General features: G+C 48.9%; 3 protein-coding genes across 4 annotated transcripts; 2 read left to right on the top strand and 1 right to left on the bottom strand.

Annotated features, from left to right (window-relative positions):
• Positions 1-280: 280 nt before the first annotated feature.
• On the top strand, positions 281-5,403 carry SEC11C (SEC11 homolog C, signal peptidase complex subunit). Of its 2 annotated transcripts, none has more exons than XM_032096300.1 (6): positions 281-453; positions 1,151-1,260; positions 1,704-1,853; positions 3,006-3,125; positions 3,656-3,713; positions 4,117-5,403. In XM_032096300.1, the coding sequence occupies exons 1-6, from the start codon at positions 412-414 to the stop codon at positions 4,168-4,170; spliced, it is 534 nt and encodes a 177-aa protein (XP_031952191.1). In that variant the 5' UTR covers positions 281-411; the 3' UTR covers positions 4,171-5,403. The 2 variants fall into 2 exon arrangements, with proteins under 2 accessions (XP_031952191.1, XP_031952190.1); XM_032096299.1 differs by having other exon boundaries at positions 2,985-3,125.
• Positions 5,404-5,570: 167 nt separating this feature from the next.
• Positions 5,571-12,715, top strand: GRP (gastrin releasing peptide). The gene is made up of 3 exons (XM_032096301.1): positions 5,571-8,532; positions 8,940-9,190; positions 12,312-12,715. Exons 1-3 carry the CDS (start codon positions 8,394-8,396, stop codon positions 12,363-12,365), a joined length of 444 nt encoding a protein of 147 aa, XP_031952192.1. The 5' UTR covers positions 5,571-8,393; the 3' UTR covers positions 12,366-12,715.
• A 4,141-nt stretch (positions 12,716-16,856) lies between these two features.
• Positions 16,857-19,021, bottom strand: RAX (retina and anterior neural fold homeobox). The gene is made up of 3 exons (XM_032097423.1): positions 18,573-19,021; positions 18,222-18,451; positions 16,857-17,691 (listed from the first exon to the last, which is right to left on the bottom strand). The coding sequence occupies exons 1-3, from the start codon at positions 18,838-18,840 to the stop codon at positions 17,239-17,241; spliced, it is 951 nt and encodes a 316-aa protein (XP_031953314.1). The 5' UTR covers positions 18,841-19,021; the 3' UTR covers positions 16,857-17,238.
• Between the last annotated feature and the right edge of the window lie 4,154 nt (positions 19,022-23,175).

Here is a 23,175-nt window from a genome sequence, read left to right as displayed (position 1 = left end):
TGAGCTGCGCACACGCAGCGGCGGCCCCGGGATGCCCGCGGCAATCGCCTGACCCAAAACACGCCATCCGGGAGACCGGTGCAGCCGTCCCGATGCTTCTCGGGCGGGCGCGGGTCTTCCCGCCGAGCCGGGGCGTCTGAGCGCCCACCGACGGTTCCTTCGTACAGCCAGCTGCTCAGGCACCTCCAGAGCCAAGAAGCAAGGGGCCTCGTCATCAGGACCTTTCGCTAAGGTACATCTGGGAGTTGTAGTTCACCTGGCCGCGGAAGCCCTCTGTGCGTCAGCAGGACGGGAGAGGAAGGAGACTACAGATCCCAGAGAACAGCGTGGGCCCCGCTGTCGTCCCGGGTGCTGCGCTGGGGGCGCGGCTCTGGCTGGCCCAGGAGCGGCGGGATCCGCGGTGGGGCCGCGATGGATCTGTTCGGGGACCTGCGGCGCATGAACAAGCGGCAGGTACCGGGGCTGCGCCCGGAGCCCCCGCGGCTCTCACCCCTCACCGGGGAGCGGGGGTTTTCAAACGCCAGCGTGCAGGGTTCTTCCCACCACTGTACCTGTGTGCTGCTGGGAAAAGGAACAAAAAATGAAGGAGTGTGGCTAAGGCGCATCCGCTGCTGGAAGGGCTGGCGGAGCAGGAGAATTTGGGGGCAGAAAGTCAAATCAGTGATTTTCTAGATAAGAAATTCCAGTATGACTGCAGCAGGAAATGATCCTTTGTCGCCTCTTGTCTCCTACAGCTCCTCTTTTTAAACAAAAGTCGCTCTCAAAAAGTCAGCCTTTGCTGATAGTCCGGTGTTCCACATGTCCCTCTAGGATATTTCTGGGCTCGGGTGGGAGTCAGGGCCGTGTGGCCGAGTCAGGTTTGATCGTTTGCCAGGTCGCTTCCCCAGCTTTACAGGCCTTTATCAGAGTATTTGCCTCTGTCACTGACACACAGGAGTGGATTAACCCAAGACTAAGGCACACAGAGGATCCCAGGTTTATGCTGCAGTTTGGTGGATTATGGCATGGCAATCTATGCCACCAAACTTGTGTTGAAATACGATTTTAGCATAAAAGCCTAGAATTTGTGGTGCACTTGGGTTGAAGGTCTATGTTGTGCTTCTAGATACAATACAGTACCTTTAAAAAACAAATTTCTTGTTTCACACAGCTGTATTACCAAGTCTTAAATTTTGCTATGATTGTGTCTTCTGCCCTAATGATCTGGAAAGGGCTGATCGTGGTCACTGGCAGTGAGAGCCCCATTGTCGTGGTACTCAGGTGAGTCGATGGAAGGGCTGTCTGCTTCGAGTCCAGGTACTGTTTTGCCTTTTGTCTCCTCCCCCTTCCCCTTGGACACATTTGGAATTTGAAATCTCACTTATTTAAAGAAGGACTCAAACACTTACTTTGTTCTAGCTGTTTTTGGGCTCTGGCAAAGGCCACACTGTCAGTAGCCATGGCCCAGTTTCCACTGAGGTTTATAGGAGCAGTAAATGTGTGAGACCTTTTAAAATCCAAGTTCCTTCACTTAATGGGTGAACTCCTGCAGATTGCTTTCTGGGATTTGGGTTGTGTTAAAGGTCTGAACAATGTTACTGAAGGGGTTAAGCTACAGATCTCAGTTAAAGTTGTGGGTTTATCTGTAAGAATTAAATGTTCTTTGATTTCATGGTGCTTCTTTCATTTATGCCAACAAACTCTCTCTTTCTTGTTGTTTGTAGTGGCAGCATGGAACCAGCTTTTCACAGGGGAGACCTGCTGTTCCTAACAAATTTCCATGATGACCCAATCCGAGCTGGTGAAATAGTTGTTTTTAAAGTTGAAGGCAGAGACATTCCAATAGTTCACAGAGTTATCAAAGTACATGAAAAGTAATGCAACTTGGCATTTTCCTTGTTTGTAAAGCTCCTTTCCTTCCCCATGGCTTTCAGTGACAGTTTAATTGTGGTTTACTGTGTGGGAAGGGCAAGTGAGGATAAGCAGTGAGAGAAAGCTCAGTTGTAGCATGTGATCCACTTCTGTCCCCAGTTCTGTGCCACACTTCTCAAGGGTCTGAGACCTTTCCCTCAGCCAAACTGCTCAGGGTTGGAGCAGGTAAAGCTGTGCCCAGGAGGGATCCTGGCAGCAGGAATGTGCATGGGAGCAGAGTCCACTTCTGTGCTGATGGTTGTACAGTTAGGATTTTGATTTTAAGAGCAAATTTTTGATGGAAGGTGGAGATTCAGAATCAGGGTGCAGCCTGACGGGTGTGTGAGCTTTGCTAACTGAAGTTTTCCAAATTTGACTCAGGATAAAAGAAGAGATTCTTCTTATTATTGTGTCTCTTGGCCACACTGCCCACAACAATTCTTGCTGAAAAGCACCCGGGAGAGGGCTTGGTTTGGCCTTGATTGCAGATGCCTACTCTGCTAAACAGTTGCTTCCAAACCACAGTTCTGCTCCCAGTTCTGCACAGTGAAAAGCTATGCTGGAGGTGGCAAGCATTGACATATTTGCTCCATGAACTGAAGGTGTTTATTTCTTGAGTAATATCTGTTCTTCCGTGCTTTTTAAAAATTTCCAAGAATCATCTATTTTATTTCTTTTTATTATCTAATTTGTCTTTATGAGAACTCCTCATTTCTTGTTATCAGTACTTGAGCAAATTTCATTTGAAGACTGTAAACTTAAGAACTTTATTTGAATTTGTGTTCTGTTGAAGATACAGATAAACACACGGGGCTTTTGTTGAGGAAGCTTAGTGCCTGGATGGACAATGTCCCTTTCATGTCCCTTGCGTAATTGCTTACATCAAACGACAACCTAGGAGTGCTGTAAAAAATGTTTCTTGTTAATATCTGTTGATAGATAAAGTCAGTAATGTCTGTAATGTTAATGATTTAATGGTGCTTGTTCAATAAGCAGGGCTGAAAGCAAACATTGTTATCTAATCTTGTAGCACTTTTCATCCTCATTTGCTTTGTAGATGTTAATTGAGATTTTTTAAATTATGTGCTATTTAGTTTATCACCTCTGCCTTCTAGAGGAAATGGGAACATCAAATTTCTGACTAAAGGGGATAATAATGAAGTTGATGATAGAGGCTTGTACAAAGAAGGTCAGAATTGGTTAGAGAAGAAAGATGTTGTTGGAAGAGCAAGAGGGTAAGTAAAGCAAAATGTACTTTGTTATTAGATAGAAAAATTAGCTCTTAAGTCAGTTCTGCTGTTGATACAAACTAGATCTGATGTATTTTTAAAATTTCTTAAATAGAATTGTTATTAAAAAGAAAACCTGGAAAAGTTGCTTCTTATAGTCCTCCCACTGATGTGGAGTGTGGGGAAAAAAAAGGACATTTAAGAAATAGTTCACCTGAAAATGCAAAATTAACCAGCTTATCCTTGTAATTGCTGGAAATTCCTAGGAAATTGTTTTGGTATTCCACAGGAATTTTATGCACGGTTTGAGCTTTTGACTTTGTCCCCTTCTCCAGCTGAGCTGAAATCTCTTCAGATTTTCTCAGATAACTTTGATTAAGGAAAACTAATTAATTTTACTTTCTATTCAGATCTGCATTAGTCCCAGGTGTAAATGATGGGATTGCACTGAAATATTCCAGACTGAGCAACATTAAAATACTTCTGTGTAATATTTGAGGGTTAATTTTTACATTCACCTCTTTTATCAATTACAGGTTTTTGCCCTATGTAGGAATGGTAACTATAATAATGAATGACTACCCAAAATTTAAGGTATGTATACCGACATTTTGAATACTTGAATTGCTAGAATAACAAGGACAGACAGTAAGAACCTTGCTTCTAAGTATAGATGTTAATAAATTTGTGTCTGTGGTTTGGTACCTAATGTAGAATGAGCTGGGTTTCCTTACTTACTGTTGGGCAGTAGAATTTGTTGTTTGTAATGAGTTGAAAACATGTCATTTATTAGAATTTTGTGTGTTAAGTGTATCCAGTTGTGATGCCTGGTTATGATTGATTTGATCACATTAAAATCTTCCTGCAATTCTGTAGGACCAGAGCTCTGTAATTGTGGAGGGTGTGATGTTTGAGAGGGCACCCTTTAAAGAGTTTGTGCTTTCAGAGCTCTGTGGAGAGGAATTGTAACGAGTCTGTGTTCTGTGTTTCTTTGCAGTATGCTCTCCTGGCAGTGATGGGAGCATATGTACTGCTCAAACGGGAATCCTAAACACAAGAACAAAGGGAAATATACAGGGGAGAAAAAACTAATATATTTCAGATGGTTTCATTTCTGTATACGGTTACAAAATTGTGCAAGCTTTTGTCTTGTCTAAATAAACTACACCTAATGAGTGAAGCTGTTGGCTGCTGGCTAATTACAAAATTACATATTTACCACCTTCTACAGACTGCTCTCAGCTAGCCTGGCACTGGTTTGGAGGACACTGTCATATGCTGGAGCAGCCAAGGGCTCTCCTGCCATGCCACGGTGGTTTTTCTTGAGTGCTGCTGCATCTGAACCCACTTTCGCCCTCCTGTTTGTTTTGAGGGTTATTTTTAATCTGTCAATGCCCTCTTTTCTCCACCATACAAACTGTTTTGATGAGTGCTTGTAAGGACGCAGAATCTCTGAACAGGTAGTGAGTTGTAGGAGTTTAGTCAGAGTTACGCCTGAGGGAAGTTGGCTGGTTGTGGTTCACTCTGCCTTGGTGCTGAGCAGTGGGGACACAGAGCTTTTTCCCTGAATTTGAAACTTGCTCCTTCATGGGGTAGGGAAAAAAGCCCAGACGGCCTGATTTTTAGGGGCCTGATTTTTAGGGACTGTGTGTGTTGCTGGTATTCAGGCTGTTGACAATTCTGCCTTTTGTGTTCTAGCTCTTAAACAAACCTATCAAAAAGGTTTTCTGGGGCTTTAATAACACTTGTAAGTTACTGAATGAATAGCACAGTAGTACACTTCAGGGATATTGCCAAGAAGGGGAAACCAGAACTCTTATGCCAGTTTGGAGAATGTATTATTCTCTCCTATCATATAACACCTGAGTAGTGTTAAACATAAAATTGATTTTTTCATTTAAAAACTTACCTGATAACTGTGTTTTATGAATTTTGGTATTTTTCTCTTCTCTTCAAATGTCAGTGTTGTACCTTCAACAAAGCAGAACTTGTTTTCCTTGCTGGCTTTGTTTTTGTAGCTTTGATAAGGAACAGCATGATGCTTTTTTCCTCCGGAGTTCTGTTTCTTCTGTAATCCCTTACCTCTGCAAAAATACTCTTATTATACAATAATGACACCTTTTCTGTTGTAACAGCTCATGCTCAGCAGACAACTGCTGAATTTCTTCAAGTAATATTACTTCTTTTGTGTCCTGCTAAGCGGTTTTCATGTCCAACTGTATTATGAAAATTACTTATTTTGTGTCAAATTGTGTAGAAATAAAACTGAGTATAACAAATGGCATGGCAGAATAATGCTGGGATCCTTAATGCAGTCTTCCTGGACGTGTATCATCCCAGTTAAGAAAAAATTATGTCTTGTTTGGAGACAGTGTATGTGCAGTAAGATTTTTTTCCTTCTCTTGGTATTGCTGAAATCCAGATTTATGCTGTCCACCTACCCCAGTGCGAGCACAGTCAACTCTGACTTGGAGAGTGCAGTTGGACATTTTGCAGCTGGCAGATGTGACACTGGGATCCAGTCACAGGAGTGGCTCGGAGCTGTGCCAGGGGGGGATCAGAGTGGATGTTAGGAAGCATTTCCATACTGAGAGAGTGCTCAGACCTGGAACAGCCTCCCTGGGGAGAAGGTGGATGCCCCAGGCTCAGCATTCCAGCAGCACTTGGACAATGCCCTTGAGCTTTCTAGGCAGCCTGGAAGGGCTCAGGCTGTTGGGCTGGATGGTCTCTGTAGGCTCTTCTGGTTCACAGGCATGTCCATAAATGCTTCCCATTTGAATTCTCCAATTATTCAACCCCTCCACCACAAAAATCATAAACTCTAACTTGTGATGGCTGCCGCAGCAGCCTGGCACACATTAAATGTGCAGTGAGCAATCAATCACTGTGGTTAAGCTTCAACTATCCAGGGCTTCCCAAAATGCAGCACAAACAGTATCAACTATCTTACACTGGGACTTATTAAATAAATGTTGTTATTTCATATTATTCAGCCTCTGTAAAGTTGTGGAGCTCTTTTCTGTGAAATGTCTTCAGTTCTTCAGGGAACTGTTGCTGCACTGAGTCAGTGTTCAGGTTATTTGCAGAACACCTGCCCTGAGTGCAGGTTGGAAATTCTGGAGATTAGTCTATTCAGCATCTTCAACATTTACAGAGTATTCCTCAGTGATTGTGCCTGTTATTACATTGGAGATAGTCTTCCACCAGTGTTTGTTCTGTACATACATCTTGGCTGTGTCTAGCACCAGGATCCGTACAGAGAAAATGATGAAAGGCACACCATTCTTATATTATCCCTTTTTATAGCCATCAGATCTGCATTGCTGATAGAACAATGATTCTTGTCTAAAATGTAAAGGAAGCAGATTAAAGAGTGTTATCATAGTAACAGCATTTAAAAACTGTGAATGTTTTCCTGCCAGGGAGCACTGCAACATTTTGCTTTGCCATGGGATGTATGTACCAGGGGAAAGGTATTTTAAAACACAGAGAGCTGGTTTTTTGTGTTCAAACACAAATTGATGTTAGCAGGTTTCTTCTTTAAGAGAAAGATTGTCTTGAGTGAGTTGAGTCACTCACAGTTTGTAACATCCTTTGGTTGTATCTGGATCCTCTTCTGTTATGGGGGGGTCCAGAATAATATTTCTCTATGTTGTCAAGTTATTCTTTTTCTTAAAAGGGTAATAAAAATAAGAATTAGAATAAATCCTTATGAACAAGTAAATAAATAATAAAGACCGAGAACATATACAACAGATGAGAAAGGTTTATTTGTTTGCATGGTGTTTTCAGTAAAAGAGATTTGGGACTCCTGGGCAACAAGGAACTGAGTAAGAATTCATGTTTGGTTGGTTTTGGTTTTGTTTTCCGAAAATTGACAGTTTCCTGAATTTTTCAATTTCCTGCCTTGATTGCTCCAAACAGTTCAAAGTTTTGCTGGATGGCAATATTTTATTTGATCAACTGTCACTCAGCACAGAGCACGTGTCTGTAGCTGTACTGCAGGCTGCACAGTGAAACTTGAGGCGTGAGAATACTATTGTGAATTAAGCAGGAATGCATAATTAATAACCAAAAGAAAAGAATGACTCACATTAATCAGTAAAAGAAGATGAAATAAACTGTGACTAAACAAGAAAACAATTTAGCTCAATACAGGAGGATACACAATTGACTTCAAAAGGGATTGTACAAGCATTTGCCCGGAAATTATGTTAATTCACATCCGTGGGAGCTTCCAGTAGGGATAGTTCAGTTCCAGTCATGTGGGGCTAGCTGGAGGAGCTGGCAGGTTCCTTACAGTCAGCTCTGTTCGCTGTGTATCCCACCTCCTGCCATAGTTCTCTAGACAGCAAAATCATCATATAAACTGCACTCATTACACGTGGCCTCATCCTGCCCCTGTTGTTCTCCTGGGTGACAAAGGGCGCATCAGGACCTCATATCCCATCGCTGCTCACCCACCTTCACTCCAGTGAAACCACTAAGTGTTCCACTTCACGGCCTTTCCAGGGATATTATGCTGTCTGCATATTTTCCCTGCACTGCCTCTTCAGGCTGGAATTCTTTTCATCCATTTACTACAAAGTTGGCCAGTTCCAGGTGCCTCGGAGTGTTGAAAAGTTTACAGGGTCCCTGTGCAAGGAAAGCAGAAAGTCCTGTAAATGCGCGTCCACTTTACTGTCGCTTGTGACAGGAAATGTAGGTGATACTTGAAATTAAAATAAGCTCTTTGCACAAGATTTTCTGTTCCAGTGAGGGACAACAAGACCCTTTGCCCCAAGTGCAGCCGAACGAAGGCAGCACGGTGCGGTCCCGCAGGGCGGGGGTGACCTCGACCCTGCAGCTCTCGGGTCCCCTCAGCGGCCCTGCCGCTGCTGTTGCCGCCCTCTGAGGAGCTCTCGGTGCCCCGGGCGCTGCCGGCACCACTGTTCCGAGGTGTCCCGGGCCGCCCTCAGCCCCGACCCCCGGCGAACGGACCGGGGGAACAAGAACTTGTGGGACGCGGCCGTGTTTCAGAGGTAACCGAGAGAGAGAACGCTCCCCCCGCCCAGGGCAGCGCCCGGGGCCGGCACCGCCTCAGCTCCCCCCGCGGGCGCCCGGGGGGGCGGAGAGCGGGCCTGTGAGGAGGCGTCAGGCGCGGGGGCTCCGCTCGCGCCGGGCCCGGCTCCGGATAAATGGGGGGCGGCGGCGGCGGCGGCGGCGGCAGCGCTTCGGAGCCGGAGCCGAAGCCGAGCGGAGCGCGGCTCGGGGCAGCACCGGCAGCAGGGCAGGATGGGGGGCGGGCGGCCCGCGGCGCTGCCGCTGCTGGCGCTGGCGCTGCTGACGGCGCAGGGCGGAGCGGCGCCCCTGCAGCCCGGCGGGACCCCCGCACTCACCAAGATCTACCCCCGCGGCAGCCACTGGGCTGTGGGTAAGTGCGGTTTAACTCCTACAAAGGCACTGGAACGCACGGTTCCTGCGTCGCGTGTCGAAGCAGGGTAAGTCTAAAACCTCCAGCTTCTCCGTCCGCTTTTATTCCAGCAAATCTTACCAAGCGCCTCTCTATCTCCAGGCAAAGTGCTTGGTTATCGCTGACCCTTCTCAGCCACGTTTTCTCTGACAATGTAACACAAGAGACAGAATAAATTAATTGAGTGTGACACTGACAAAATCATCAGTCCCAGTAGTGCTTCAGTTTGACATTATCTACCCCCTTCCCTTCCCGCACCTTCCCGCACCTTCCCGCACCTTCGTCAGTAGCAAAGTCCAGCCGATGTTTGAATAATCCAATCTTTACCCGTTTCGGTTAATTTTGTGCTACTTCAATTGTTCTTACAGGACATTTAATGGGGAAAAAGAGCACTGGAGATTATCCTTATGGTTTTGAAGAAGAAAACAAGACACCGTTTTCAGCATTACCTGACAATATCAAGCAGCTGGAAGAGTATCTGCAGTGGGAAGAAATCTCAAAATATTTGCTATGGCTGCTGGAAAGGAATGAAAATAAAAGTGCTCACTTTTTAAAAGGAGGGCTTCCCTGGTATACCAGGAGCACCTGGGAGACAGATGACAATAGCAGTTGGAAACATGTAAGTAAGATAAAACATGTAAAGATACTCCATGTGTTCAATTTTTGGTTTACAGTAACATATCGGCTTCCTCTAACTTGTGGATTGTCCAGAAAAGCAGCAGAAATGCACCTTACGTGTTAGGCATTCAGTACAGTAAGACTCTGCTCTTGATTACAGATTGTCACTCACCAATTGTATTTTTGATGACTTCATTTGCTACTGGGCATGAACACAGCATGCATTCAGCAGATTTTAGAGTCTGGGTTCCCTTCAAGCTGCTTGGTTGGGCCATTCTTTTCTTTTCTTTATGCTTAGGTGATCACATCAGCAGCACGTATTGCCCAGCAAAGCCAAGCTAGTGTGAAAAACAGCTGTGAGGGCGGGAGGAACCATATCACACCGACTGTCCCCCTCCACCACTGTTCAGGATGTTTCACCTTGGGCTGGGTAAAGCCACAGCGCTGCAGAATTTTCTCTGGTCCCAGCTTTGTCCCTGTCTCCTTTGCCTTTTCACCAGCCCATGGTGCTGGCTACTGCTGTGATCATTCCTGGGTTTGCTAAATGAGTCTGGGGCTACTGATAAGCTGCCCCCCCTCATCCCTCAACATCCCATCCTTCCTAGTGCTGCTTCACAAGACAACAAGGCTTTGGAACAGATTAATCCCTGTTCTTTTAGGAAATCCTATAAAACACACTGGGAAGGATAACAGGTTTAACAGAAAGTAATTGGAGTCTAATGTAAATCACGGAATCCACAAGAAAACTCCTTTCCTTATAATGCCTCAGGCACAGTCATGGTGATAAAGCTGCAGAATTCTTTTGGGTGACAATGAAATAGAGTAAAAAGATTAGTACGCCCCCTTAAAGACATCAATAGGAAGATTTTTTTTCCTGTCCCATATTCTACTGCAATATGATGTCATTAATACTCCTGGGCTAACTTAAGCCCAGTTTCCTTCCTGAAATCCTGGTGCAGTCAAATCAGTGAATACTTAAGCTTTTATTTGAATGTGGATAAAAGTTCACTCTTTAAATTAAGCTGTGATTTAAGTCTCTCACGCCAGTGATATGAATGCTGCCTATACATTTCTTTTTGGCTGTGGTGTTATGATAGTGACGCATCATAGTAACTATTAGTACCATCTAAAACTATTTATTCCATCTTCAGCTCTGCAGTGTGCAGCTTTGTAATCAAATTAAATGAACAAATTCCATTATTTAATGTAAAGAGGGAAATGTTCTGACTTCCAAAAAGTATCTGTCAATAAATCCTACTTAGGAAGGCTGGAAGTTGCCTCCGGTAAGTTGAATCATATCCATATGTGTGTACTTTCACTATAAATTAACGTCCACATTTTTGTGGTCAGACATCAAACATCCTTATGGAATAATAAGGTTATTGGCTTAAGCATCCAGATTTCTGCAAGGATTAGTAAAAACCTCATGTTTTTCCTGTGACTAAGATAGAGGACTACTTGCAGAGCCTCGTTTGGCCATAGAACCTTTGATTTCCATCATTCAACAGCATCTTTGTCTCCACCCTGAAGTAAAATCTAATGAAAGTAGCTGTAGCTGTACTTTCCTGCTGTTGGACACAAATACCTGATATTACGCAGCCTAGATAAGATATGATGCCCTGTTTTCCCCTTGGCTTCAAAAAAGCACCTGAAAGTTAAGGTATTTCTGAGATCTTCCTTTAAGATGAAGAAAACATGAAGATCAAAGGGAATGTGCTTTACTCTTTTGAGAGCTGTGATAGTTTCCTAAACATTTAAATAATGAGAATTATTTTTCATTTAAAAGTTATTTTGAATAAAAGAGGTCTTATTTATAAAGGCAGAACTCTGATATACTGATTGTGACATTTATGAACACAGTGACACAAGAGCATAACTGGCCTTTGGGGGTTGATTGTCTAGATTTGTCAGGATGTGAGGGGTTTCAGGTGCACAGATTTTGGTTAGACAACCCCTCGGGGTACGGTGCAGCTGTACCACAGCTGTGGAAGGTGTCCATGCAGAGGAGAGGATTACTAGGTACAGGAAGCTAAGGATGATGGCACAACACATCCAAAAAATTTGTCCTTGGCATGAAATACTTTTCCAGGCACATTTCATGTGAGTTTGGAACAGAAACTTGTTCTAGGAGAAACCAGACACCAGATTTGCAGCGAGTTACTGTTCCCTATGCAGTGGCCTGTTGGACTGAGGTACTAAATGTGACCAAAAGAAGGTAAATAACGAACCCTGCTGACAGCTGCTGCAGTGGCTGTCCCAGGAGCACATGCCCTCTGAGGCCTGCAATTCCCATGCACTCACAGAGATGCCAAACACGAGGAGTCTGTGTCTGCAGCCCTGTGTCCCACCTGCTGCACACAGCAAACACTGGCTGGGTTGGGAACAAACAGACTCCAAGAACTTTGTTTCATGGATGCTTTCAAATTTAGCTGATTTTATTTAAAGCTTGAATTTTAAATTCAAGATCAGGAAGGCCCAAAGCTAGAAGTAAATACAGGTAAGTACCTCAGGGTCTTCCTTATTAGCACAAATCATCCAGTGCATCACCACTAATGCTCACACTGGACTGTACATTTCTTAAGAAGAAAAGAATTCTTTCTAAAGGACTCACCCAGAGTGGGGAAATGGCTGTAACACACAGTCAAAAAATGGAAGAGGTGACCACAGTACTTTTCAGAGTCTAGCTTAAGATGGTGCACCTGTGTTATTTTGTTTTCGGTTAATACCTTGCCTGCTCTTTATTCTGTGAATAAATTACAGTTAATGTAGTAAAAGGGAACGGAAATCTCTCCTGCAAGTTGGACTAAGTGCAAAAGCAAGTTGGAAAATAAACTTTACTTTATTTCTATGACTTGGCTTTTTAACACTAATGAGACAGGATATAAATGAGATGGCAAACAGAATTATTTGGGAGAATGACTTTCCTCCTACTTTGGCAGTTGGTTATTACACTAACCAAGACAAATGGGGCCTGTTTTGGAAGGGTTATTAGGAATATATTTGTTATGTGAATGCACAGAGCAGTTATCTATTAGGTTTATTAACTTAAAGTAGGTTTATTAACTTAGTGAATTACTTTTTTCAGGATGGGTCTGTAAATAATGAGTTTCTCTTTTTATTAGATGATGGACTATCTGCTTCAAGTTGTGAATATGAAAGAGAGCACTCCAAGCTGAAAGAAGGTCTCTAAATCATGAAGAAATTGAATGCTTTCTGTAAGAGACTATATTTCACAAACACTTGATTGTATCAGATAATCAACAAGGTCTCTTTTCTGTACACAAGAATTCCTTTGTGTAAAATACTTAAATACACATATTCTTGTATGGTTCAGCAAGGACTAAATCCTCTACTTCATTTTCAAGGTTGCATTTTCTCATTCGAGTGGCTTTGGTATACATATATATATAATTGTCACGGAAGGGTCTTCCAATTAATTATATGACTTACCTATTGAATCAGTTCATCTCTTAGTTGGAAATTACATGACATTGCAACATTCGCAATAAATAGTACCAAGAAAAAGGTGGAGTTTATGCTTTTATTTGAGATAAGCAATGAAATTGGCTGTGTCAAAGCCAGTAGCAAGGGCCACTGCCTTCCCCAGGAACGGGCGTGTGTTGCGCTGCCAGCCGCTCTGTTGGGAGCCTCAGTGCCCCGTGTGCGCCCGGGAGATGACGCTGTCCTCGCAGCCTCGGCCCGCTGGCGGCAGCTCCGCTGTGCCCGGGGGCGGAACTCGGCCCGGGACGAGCCCCGACCGCCCACTCCCCCCGCCTCCGGCAGGCGGCGCCCTCGGCCAGGCCGTGAGGGGAGCGCTCCGGGGAGCGCGGACTGTCGCAGCCCCGCTGCGCTCCCTTGAGCTCGGACCGTCTGAGCCCCGGCCGTGCAGGGAACCCCGGTGCGCTCCGGTGCCGGGTGAGCTCCGGGACCGTCTGAGCCCCGGCCGTGCAGGGAGGCCGGTGCGCTCCGGTGCCGGGTGAGCCCCGGGACCGTCTGACCCCGGCCGTGCAGGGAGCCCCGGTGCGCTCCGGCGCCGCGTGAGCCCCGGGACCGCGGCTGTTTGCCGTATCTTAGTCGCACCACTCTGCCCGGCTCTGCAATTCCAATCTTAGTGGGGCAGAAGTGTCATATGACACACGGATGACTGCCAAATGTCAGACAGTTTTGATAATACCTTGGCAGAACACAAGAGATGCTCAGAGAGGAGACGCGGTATTAATTCTACCAGAGAAACTCGTAATCTCAACGTCCTGGTCTAACCAGCTTTTCGTTTCGCTCTCTTTTGTTTGTTTTATTCCGCTGTTTTCTCCTATGCAAGCATTTTGCTAGCAAAATGTAGCAGACAAACTACTGAAGGAAGTCCCAAGGTTTGTAACAGTGACAAAGGAGGAGGCTGACTGCATAGAAGAGAGAAGCTGAAACACTGTAGCTGAAGGGAACCTCCTTGAATTAATGCCTGTCGGACTTCATAGTAAGTCCGTAGAGACGAGGAAAGATGTAACCAGGAGCTTTGAACAGCTACTTGAGACATTTCAATAGTAAGAAACTGAATGTCCGTAATTGCAATGACTGTCAGATGTAGCCACGGCAGAAAGAAACAAGACCGTTCAACTTCCTGCACAACTTCCTGCTGCCCTCGACCCCAGCAGCTAGTAACAGAAATTCAAGCTATGGCTGAGCAATGTGTGTTTTCATGTCACAGAGGATGTGAACTGCCATGGCAGCAGCACACACGACAGCCAGCCTGCTGCTCCAGAGGGAATGACAGCTTCCGAGCCATCCGGCAGGGACTGAGGGTCCCTTCTGCTCACAGAGACAGTCCTGCTCCACCAGGGAGCCAGTGACCTGAACCTCACGTCCAAATTCTGTTTGGCTCAAAGAGCTCAGGTATCTGTTAGTTTTCTTGAATACTGACAGGATTTTGAGCAGAGATAGGAAGGAAGGGAGACCAGAATACACTTTTGAGATCGAATTCCATCATGGCATTTTCCTCATAATTATTAATTCCCTGGCAGTCTGTAATAATCTGCATTATTCTTCCTTAGAACTTCAGGTGTTGCAAAGACGTCAAGTATGGACACTAAAAATACTATCTTGCTAATACAGTTTAAGTAAAAGAAGCAACAGACCACTCAGAAGGCCATGCTAATAGCCTTAGCAAAGTTAGAGTAAAGAAGTGGTTAAGGATCTAGATGATTTAATCCAGTTTTAAGAAAAGGTTTTACAGTGAGCAATTAGATGCTGTTTAAGGAATTAATCACTAATGGGTCATTAACTCTGACTGGTATTGTACAGTTAACAAGCCGAGGCAGGATTATTAGACTCAGCACCCAATTAAGGAGGAGAAGATATTTACACAAAATGAACAAATGGGCTTTTAAAATGGAATGGGACGATTTGAAAGAAAGTGTAGGAGCACCGAAAACTAGACAGGGTAGAAGAAAGATGTGAGTTTGCATATGCCTCTGTCTCTTTATTTGCCCACTTATGTGTAGCTGGTAAAATATTCATTTTAAGCAATAAACTCACAGCTTTCCTTGGAGGACATGTCTGTGCACAGCCGATCCACTACAGGGTTCACATGTACAAGGTATAAGAAAGACCTGTTTAATATGCCAATAAAAGAACAACCACCATATCTTGCCATAATCTTTCTTTATTTGTTTGCAGATGCTGGATCAGGACCTTATTAAAAGTGAGCAGATATCTTCAGCTGCTACTTCTGCTGCTCTGTCATTATGGTTTTGTCTGCTGCCAGTCCTTGACTATCTCGAGTAACCAAGTGTCAGCGCTGGTGACAGCTGATCAGGAAGTCAGAGGCTTCTTCCCATGGCTTTACAGGATACAGAAGAATCGTAGGTAAGAGAGAAGGAGGGTAGTAATGCCAAATGTGGAAAAGCACTATTGAAATCTTGGGGAGCTGGTTATTAGCCATGAGCAATAAGCACAGGTGAGAACTTTTGGGCAGCGATTAAATGTGCTCACCTGCAGGGGGGTTTTCAGCTTCAGAGCCACAGCTGGACTGCAGCCAAGTAATGACAAGTGAGATTGTTCCTACCCTGAGAAGGAAGAGTGTGCAGAGCCTGTGCAGTCGATCATTAGTGTGTGTCTCTTGCTGATACAGGCTGGGCTATGCAGGCACTTCTCAAGCACACCAAGAGGAATCCTTCTCTTGCAGCCACCAGAAAAGACGTGCCTTCTTGCAACTCCAGCATCACGGGGGATGCAAGCAAAGCTCGCCTGTGGAAGGACCACTAGAATAAGACCTAAAAACTGAAGCAATATGATTTTTGTTCTCCTCTTTTACTCAGGTGTCCTTACTAGAGGTTAGCAGAATACCTCCCTGGTCCTGACAGCAACAGCAACTCTTTTCCTGGCAGCTCTTCCTCTCTTTGCCAAGGAAGCAAAGAGCTGTGTGCTGGGAAGGGTGGGCACCACCACAAAAGCACACACTGTAGAATTGTCAAATCCAGATCCCAGCAGGAGGGTCCCCCCCAGCAGGGCTTCATTCCCCCCAAATTCAGGGGGTACCACTCTCTTGGCTTCCCTTCATGCCCTGGACCAGCACAGCTCAGGGAAGGGAAGCTGGGGGTGCTGAACATAGTGTGTGCTCTGGTCCAGAGAGGCAGGTTGGATCTGCAGGGAGGCTGGGGACAGAGGAAAAGGCATTTGAAAACAAGAGGGATTCCTATTATTATCTGTAAAAGAAGCTCTCCATACAATAGATGAGGACTGCTGTGGAGAAGGCTGTGAAGGGATGTTTAGAAACTGCTGTCTAAGGTTAAAAAGCTCTCTGAAGTGAAGCTGAACAAAGCTGACATACTTGTTTCTGACAGGACTCTTAAAAGATACGCACAGATTGTGAAAATATAATTAGATGCCAGCCTTTGTCTGGCCACAACGAGTGGGAAATGGTGAAAGGAGAGGTCTCCCAGTCTGCACTGAATCATCCCCAGGACACAATGAGGCCACTTGTGCATCCTTCTCTCTTCCCTAATGAGAAACGTTAATTGCCACAACCTCCTGAGTGTGTAGAGCACCCCATGCCCAGCAGAAGAGAAGGGGTGTTTCATTACAGCTTCTCAGCCCCATTACAGGCAGTAACGGAGATAATGAAAAATAAAGATGCCGCAGTTTTAGTTTCGGCAGCCTGGCAATGGGCACTGGGTGGGCAGGGGAGCGGGCATGGCCCAGCTCTGTGCCAGCCTCCAGGGGCTGTGCTGGGCAGCCAGAGCGGGCAGGATGAGCCTGCCAGGCCCCAGCTGCGTGTCAGTGCCCAGCCAGTGACCGTCTGTCTCCCCTTGTGGCAGCGGGGCTGCAGGGGCCAGGGGCCCTGGGGGTCCTGCTGTTCTCCCTCTCTGCAGAGGCAGCAAGGACTGCCACTGACTCCAGCCTGCAAAGCCCACCTGAGCTGGGCACTGCTCCACAAGGGCAGCTGTGGGAGTGGTGTGCCTGGCCCAAGGACTGCCAGGGCTCCGGCCCCTCTGTGCCCACTCTCATCTGGGCATACAGCCTCCAGTGCCACAGCCAGCTTGGGCAGGGTTCTGCTGCTGAAGGAGGACAGAGAAGAGCCCACAGCCAGGCATCTCCTACCCCTCTGTGCATCACACAGAGCGGAGGGTCCAGCCTGAGATGCCCATATGGGTGAAGAAACACGATGCACAGCCTCCATGCAGATGGTGCCATTTAATGATGCAAAAGCAGAACCGCCTCTCCAGGTACAGCATCCTGGGCTCCCAGCCACCTTACACAGCTCTTTGCCCTACTGCAGCTTTTATTGCAACTAAAGCATCCAGCCAAGGAGGGAGAGCAAAAGAGATTGGTTTTCCTAAGCTATGATCAGGCCCCCAACTCTGCAGGGCTTGTGGAAAAGGGAATTAAAAGGGCCACAAAATACAAAAGCCAATCAAGGCTGGGGGGAAAGGCTGGTGCAAGGGATAGCCCTCCTGTGCCTGGCCATCCGGGGCAGCCAAGGCAGGGTAAGGGTGTCCCTCGGGCGTTCTGGGACGCGCCTTCCCCATGGCTTTCTCCCAGGTGCTGAGAGGGAGTTCAGATTGTCTGCCAGGGTTTGCCAATGGACTGGATGTGCTCCTTAGCCTTCAGCCTCAGGGCAGCAATGCTGGTGTTGCGTGGGTCTGCCTCTTCCAAAGGGAACTTGTCCACAAAGGTGGCCCCACACTGGTAAGGCGGCGGTGGCCCCATGGCCCCCAGGGGCTGCAGCGCGTGGGTCACTGCCGGAGAGTTCAGGAAGGGCGGTGGTGTGTAGCTGCCAGGCAGGCTCTGTGGTGAGGCCACGAAGCCAGGCAGGGTCTGCAGGGCTGTGCTGCTGGGCACTGGCGGGCTGAGCCACGTCTCCAGGGGCAGGCTGCTGCTCAGAGGACCCATGGGTGTTGCCTGTGGCGAGCGGTTGAACGAGAGGATGGGCGAGTCCTGCAGCTTCATGGAGGTCACCTCCAGTTTCTCCTGCCGCCTCCACTTAGCCCGTCTGTTCTGAAACCAAACCTGCAAGCAGAGCTGTATCAGCCAGGCCCCAGGCGGTCGACAGAGGCTCGCCCCTGGGTGCAGCGGTGCACACAGAGCGAGGGAAACACGCCTTGCCGAGCTAGGGCAGAAGGGAATTTGGAGGGCTCGGGCGTTCCCCCACGACTCACAGCCCTGCGCTGAATGGAAAACAGCCCCGCAGCGGAGCTGGCCCGCCCATCCACCGCCACCGCCCTGGTACACAGCGGGTTCAGCGGCCCCGGGCTGGGACACGCCATTCAGAGGGCAGCAGCACCGACGACGCGGCTGCCGGACGCAAATCGGCCCCGAACCCCGCGCTCCAGTGGGGCCTCGCGTAGCCGCTCAGCAGCGCACCGGCCGGGCCGAGTGTGGCCGGAGCCGTGCTGCGGTCACGGGCCCGCGCGCCGCATCGGGGCTGCTCCGGCCGCCGGGACCCCGGGGCTGCGCCGAGGCGCGTCGGGCCGGGCCGTGTGCGGCTTCCCGGCGCGGGGGGTCGTAGGGGCCGGACCGCCGCGGGGGCCGGGCGTTACCTGGACGCGGACCTCGGGCAGATTGACCTTCATGGCCAGCTCCTCGCGGCTGTACACGTCGGGGTAGTGGGACTTCTCAAAGGCACGCTCCAACTCGTGAAGCTGGTACGTGGTAAAGGTGGTGCGGTTTCGCCGGTGTTTCTTCTTGGGCTGTTCCTCGTCCGACGGCTTCCCCTCGCCGCTGCTGCCAGCGGGCAGCTCGGGGCTGGCGCTGCCGGGACAGTACGGCTCTGCGAGGGGAAGACAGGGGGGTCACCAGCGGGATCTCCCCGCGGGGCTCGCCCGAGGGCGTGGGGGAGCGGCGCCCACCCGTCCGCCCCCCGATGCCTGGCGTTCGTCCACAGCGCTCACCTTGGAAGCGCTCGGCGCGGCCCTGGGGCTCGGCCGGCGGCGGCTCTCCGGGCATCTTGGGCAGGCAGTGCCGGAGCCCCCGCCGGTCCGCCTCCTTGGCGCTACCGTCGGGCGGGAAGGCGCCCAACAGCCCGTCTTCCTTGGTGAACCCCAGGATAGCCTCGATGCTGTGCAGCCTCGACGGGTTCCCCCCGGGGCTCCGCGCCGCCGGGGCAGCCAGCGAGAAGGCGCCCTCGGCCATGGCGAGCGGGGCGCCGGGCGGGTGCATGAGGCGGCTGGCCCGGGGCTCCGCCGCGGCGCTGCGGTCTCGCCCGGCCCCCGGGCGGCGCGGGCAGGTCTGGCACGGTGTCGCCGGGCGGGCTGGCCTCCTTGGGGCGGGGGAGGAGTGCAGGGGGGCGGTAGGCGAGATGGAAGGCGAGGCCCCCGCGCCTCTTCGGCATGGAGGGGGAGGCACGGCATCCCCCGGCCCCCGCCGGCCGCCCCGCCCCGCCCCGCAGGCCCCAGCCCCAGCCCCGGCCCCAGCCCCAGACGGCGCCGGGCGATGCCATCCGGGGCCCCCGAGGCGGGGCGGGGCGGCCCCCGCTGCAGCCGGGGCCGGCCCGGACCGAGCGCCGCGGCCGGAGCCCCGGGGCAGGGGCAGCACTGCCGAAAACCGCGGTGGGACGGGCGGCGAGAGGCGCGCCGGGCACGGGGGGACAGAGCCGGGCCGGCGGGAGCCGCGGGACCGCTGCCGGGGGCGCGGTAAAGGGGACTCAGCGAACGGACGGGAAGGGGCTGGAGCCCGGGGGTGCCGGGCCGGAGGACAGACGGTCCCCGGCGCGGCCCCGCGCTGTCCGGCGGCTCTCGGAGCCTCGCCGCGTTTCTCTTGCCCGACGGCTGCAGCCCAGATCCCTCCCGGACGGTTTGGTGGTGCGTCGGTTTCACGGAGACCGCTCGAAAGCTGATCCGCGGAACGATCCGAGGCCCCGGGCCGACTCGGGCACTAGCGTAAGCGCCGCTGCGCTGGTGCTCTGCGGGACACTCGCCCTGCGCCCGGTTGCTTCCAAAGGCGTTTCATAGACCAGGTGCTTCTGGGCAGGATGGACGCAGGAGGTGGACTCAGCCTTTCAGACTTCACAAGCCCGAGGAAGGTCTAAGCAATATTTGCGAGGACGTTTTCCAGTACGCTGCTATAGGACAAAGCCTGTGAGAAGAACCGATTTTGTGACCCTGTACTCCACGGTGCAAGTGGGGCTGGGGGGTAGCAGGCAGGGCATGGCTTCATGGGGGGATGTACAAAATGTTTTGAAGGTGAGGTAGGGAGACAGATCCCACACATCACGTTGTACTTGGCTTGGTGGAAGACGTGGACCCACCACAGTACCAACCAGGTAACAGCATCACATCTCCTGCATCGATATTTTTCCTGCTTTTGTCTTTCTGTCACTTTATCACTTTTCACACTAGCACTTCCCAGTTCCTCTGTACCTTTTGTCCCATCTGGTTTAAATGACAAACCCAGTAACATCCAGAGTGGTTTTCAGCCTACACTTAGCTTTGAAGATGCTTCCATGCCTGAGGAGAGTGTATGTGAATGAAAAACACCACTGCTGCTGCTCATTCTTCCAGATATATTAGCTAGTCTAATAAGTATGACCTCTCTCAATAAATCTGCAATTTTTTTCTTCCCCTCCTGCCCCAACAGGCTCCATATCATGTAGATTTTCTCAGAGGAATCACTTCAAAGATTGGCAGTGCTTGCTTCTGCCAATGTCCACACCTTTTGCAGGTTTATGGTCTGATGTCCCAGAGTTGATTTCTTTTAGGAGTGCACGGCTTTTCCTAGATCCAGGTGAGGTTTGCCTTCACTGACTGCTTGGGGGGGTAGTTTGAGGCCAAAAGAACTCAGCCATCCGTTTGCACAGAGGGAAGAGGCTAACAGAAGAGACAAGAAAAGGTTAGTGTGGCTTTTGTGCACACTATAAAAAGCAAGTCAATACCATTGTAGGGCATTGGAGGGTACTCAAAGCAATCAGCCAGGGGCCATTGTGTTCCTTTAATCTACATGTGTGTTTCCCAGGAACTCTATTAGTGAAGATGAATGAACTGTGCAATGTCCCTAATTTCTTCTAATTTGAAACCGGGGGTTTACAGCCCTCAAAATCAGCACAAAACATACCTGTCCCTCCAGAAGCCCTGGGCAAAACTGGGAATCAGTTTTGCTTATTGTAGCTAAGAAAAATAGGAATGTGAGACGAAGGAGCAAAAACCCTTTAGTCAGTGCTATAAAGGGCATTGGATCCCGGCACAGATGCTGCTTTTTGGGTACCTGTCAAAGTTGTCAGCTACAGGATCAATAATCGATTTTTTTGCCATTAATTACAATGTGAAGGCAGCAAAAAAGCCTTCCAGCCCTGAAGCAGGGTGCTCGAGTCCCACACAGGACACAAGAGACCTTCCTCCTTGACAGAGAAGGCTCCTCTTTCCACAGCAGTAGATTGCTCTCTTTGCTCTAATTGTATTTTCCATACAGAGCTACATTTGTCACTGTAGCATCCTCCTTGCAGGCAAGTGGAATTGTTCGGAGGAAGCCTCTCCTTTGATCCCAATTTGAAAAAATACCTGACAAAAATCCCCATAACTGCATAGCAGAGCAGAGAGAGCTCTGACTCTTCCAACTCTAGATCTCTCTTTTCTCTCTTGCCATGCTTCAGGCACACACTGTGTGACACACGAGGCATTACACTGCTCCAGGGAAGGAGGAAGTCTAATGGTTCCTCTGATTACACAGAGGTTTTAGAATGGCAAAGAACGGTAACTGAACATTTCCCTTTGGGTCTGATGTCCTGGCTGTCAGTTGAATCCTTGGCTGCCACAGAACCCTCTGGGATATGTGTCATATTAGAATGAAGCCTCAGAAACTGATGCTGTGGTACATCACAGCTTTGCAAAGACCATTGACCTTTGGAAAATTACAGGGGCAACCAGAATCAAATTTGAGAGTATTCGTTAGGGGATGAAACAGGCAGGGTATGTTACTTGCTTTTCCAAGGGATGCCCCCATTCCATCACCTTTTTTATTTTTTTTGCAATGCATTATTGAAATTTCTGCTGAAGTTATGCCTGGAAAGTAACAAAATTTCTCAAGATGGACAATCTGTCAAGTGCAGTTGTCTGCTGTACCTCCTTCCTGTACGTATATAGTGAAGACTAAAGGGAAATAGTTTTCATCCTGTTGTTGCTGTTGAGACATACGCATGGGACGTGGTTTCACACAGTGAAGTCAGCACCATAAAATGCCACAGATTCTTCCTTCCTTTTCGCCTGCCTTTTCTTTATGTCCAGGTGAAATAATTACTGACTTGCAGAGCAGAGATTTGAAACTGAAGTCACACTGCAGGAGAGACATCGCTCTCCAGACCAAAGAAGTGCAGCAGGGAGGACATCCCTGAAAGATAAATGTGGCTTCCAAGGTCAGACTGCAATTCAATGGGAGGGAAGCAAGGAAAAGGAGGAAATATTCACCTAGAGGGAACCTGTACCCTCCTGCAGTTTGCATGCTCTGTATTATCCAACAGATTGTTAAAAACAACCAAAAAAAGGCTTTGCTTTTTTCCTCCCCAGAAATTCCTAAGGGTGCAGTTTCAGAACTTTCTTGAAAGCATAACGCGTGAGGAAGCTGCTGCCTCCTCCTGTCACTGCATCGCTCACACCTTTCTTGTTTTTCTGCTGAGACTTTTCTTGATCTGCCCAGGAGAGTCAGTTGCATTTTCTCTACCTCCCAGGGTCCTGTCTGGCACCCAGGAACTGCACAGAGATCTTGCTGTCCCGCTGTCTGTCCAGGCTGTGGAATAGGCTCTGGGAGCCAGGCAGCCCTTTTTGGTGGGAGCACCATGGACTGGGTGCGATGGTGCTGGGATTTAGGCTCACCATGCTCAGAGGGAGGGAGGGGAAGTTCATGCTATGAGGCTATATTAATGCAATCCTTCTTTACTTGTTTTCCAATTAGCCTAATTGAATTCAGATTGCTTAAAAGTGGGCACTAGAGACATTTATCTTGATGGGATGACGGTCTTGAGCTCCAGCGATCCTATTAACTCTAAGAACCCAAATCCCAGGTAGGGTCCGTCCAGCAGTAGCTGCCATGTGACCTAACCCTTTAATCTGCTCCTGACAAAGACAGACACACAGACACGTCTCTGTCCGTTCCCACACGTGCATAGCTGCATGCACACCCATACATGTGCATTTGTGCACAGAAATGGACACAAATATTCCCAGACTCACATACCAGTGCACGTGCACATGCGCACACATGCAGAGGCTCTCCTGTGACCTGTCCCCAGGGCTAAGCACCTCGAGAGCTGCATGTACCTGGGGTGGTACAGGGCCTCCCCTGCCACCTCCTACCCATGTGCCTCCCCAGGCCTGCGGCTGGCAGGTAAAGACCGGAACAGCTGGTGCTGGAGGGATGAGCCCTGCAGGTGCTGCCGGGAGCAGGCAGGCACCTCCGGCAGGCTGAGGATCAGGCTCCTGCTGAGGGCAGCACAGGTTTGCCACCCTGCCCTGACTCTGCTACTCCAGACTGAGTGTGGGAGCCTCTGGTCTAATAGTGGTGCTTAAG

Source organism: Corvus moneduloides, chromosome Z, assembly GCF_009650955.1.
Source record: "Corvus moneduloides isolate bCorMon1 chromosome Z, bCorMon1.pri, whole genome shotgun sequence".
NCBI classification, from domain to species: Eukaryota; Metazoa; Chordata; class Aves; order Passeriformes; family Corvidae; genus Corvus; species Corvus moneduloides.
Note: the sequence above shows the minus strand (reverse complement) of the source record. Positions and strands in the feature narration are given on the sequence as shown.

Bases quoted from the DNA above. Each gene is read 5' to 3' on its own strand.
- SEC11C (XM_032096299.1), top strand. From the start codon at position 412: ATGGATCTGTTCGGGGACCTGCGGCGCATGAACAAGCGGCAG. The intron at 454-1,150 runs GTACCGGGGCTG...TGTTTCACACAG, and splicing joins GGCGCATGAACAAGCGGCAG to CTGTATTACCAAGTCTTAAA. The intron at 3,714-4,116 runs GTATGTATACCG...GTTTCTTTGCAG, and splicing joins ATGACTACCCAAAATTTAAG to TATGCTCTCCTGGCAGTGAT.
- GRP (XM_032096301.1), top strand. From the start codon at position 8,394: ATGGGGGGCGGGCGGCCCGCGGCGCTGCCGCTGCTGGCGCTGGCGCTG. The intron at 8,533-8,939 runs GTAAGTGCGGTT...TTGTTCTTACAG, and splicing joins CGGCAGCCACTGGGCTGTGG to GACATTTAATGGGGAAAAAG. The intron at 9,191-12,311 runs GTAAGTAAGATA...TCTTTTTATTAG, and splicing joins ACAATAGCAGTTGGAAACAT to ATGATGGACTATCTGCTTCA.
- RAX (XM_032097423.1), bottom strand. From the start codon at position 18,840: ATGCACCCGCCCGGCGCCCCGCTCGCCATGGCCGAGGGCGCCTTCTCG. The intron at 18,452-18,572 runs GTGAGCGCTGTG...TTCCCCTCGCAG, and splicing joins CCGCGCCGAGCGCTTCCAAG to AGCCGTACTGTCCCGGCAGC. The intron at 17,692-18,221 runs GTAACGCCCGGC...CTCTGCTTGCAG, and splicing joins TGCCCGAGGTCCGCGTCCAG to GTTTGGTTTCAGAACAGACG.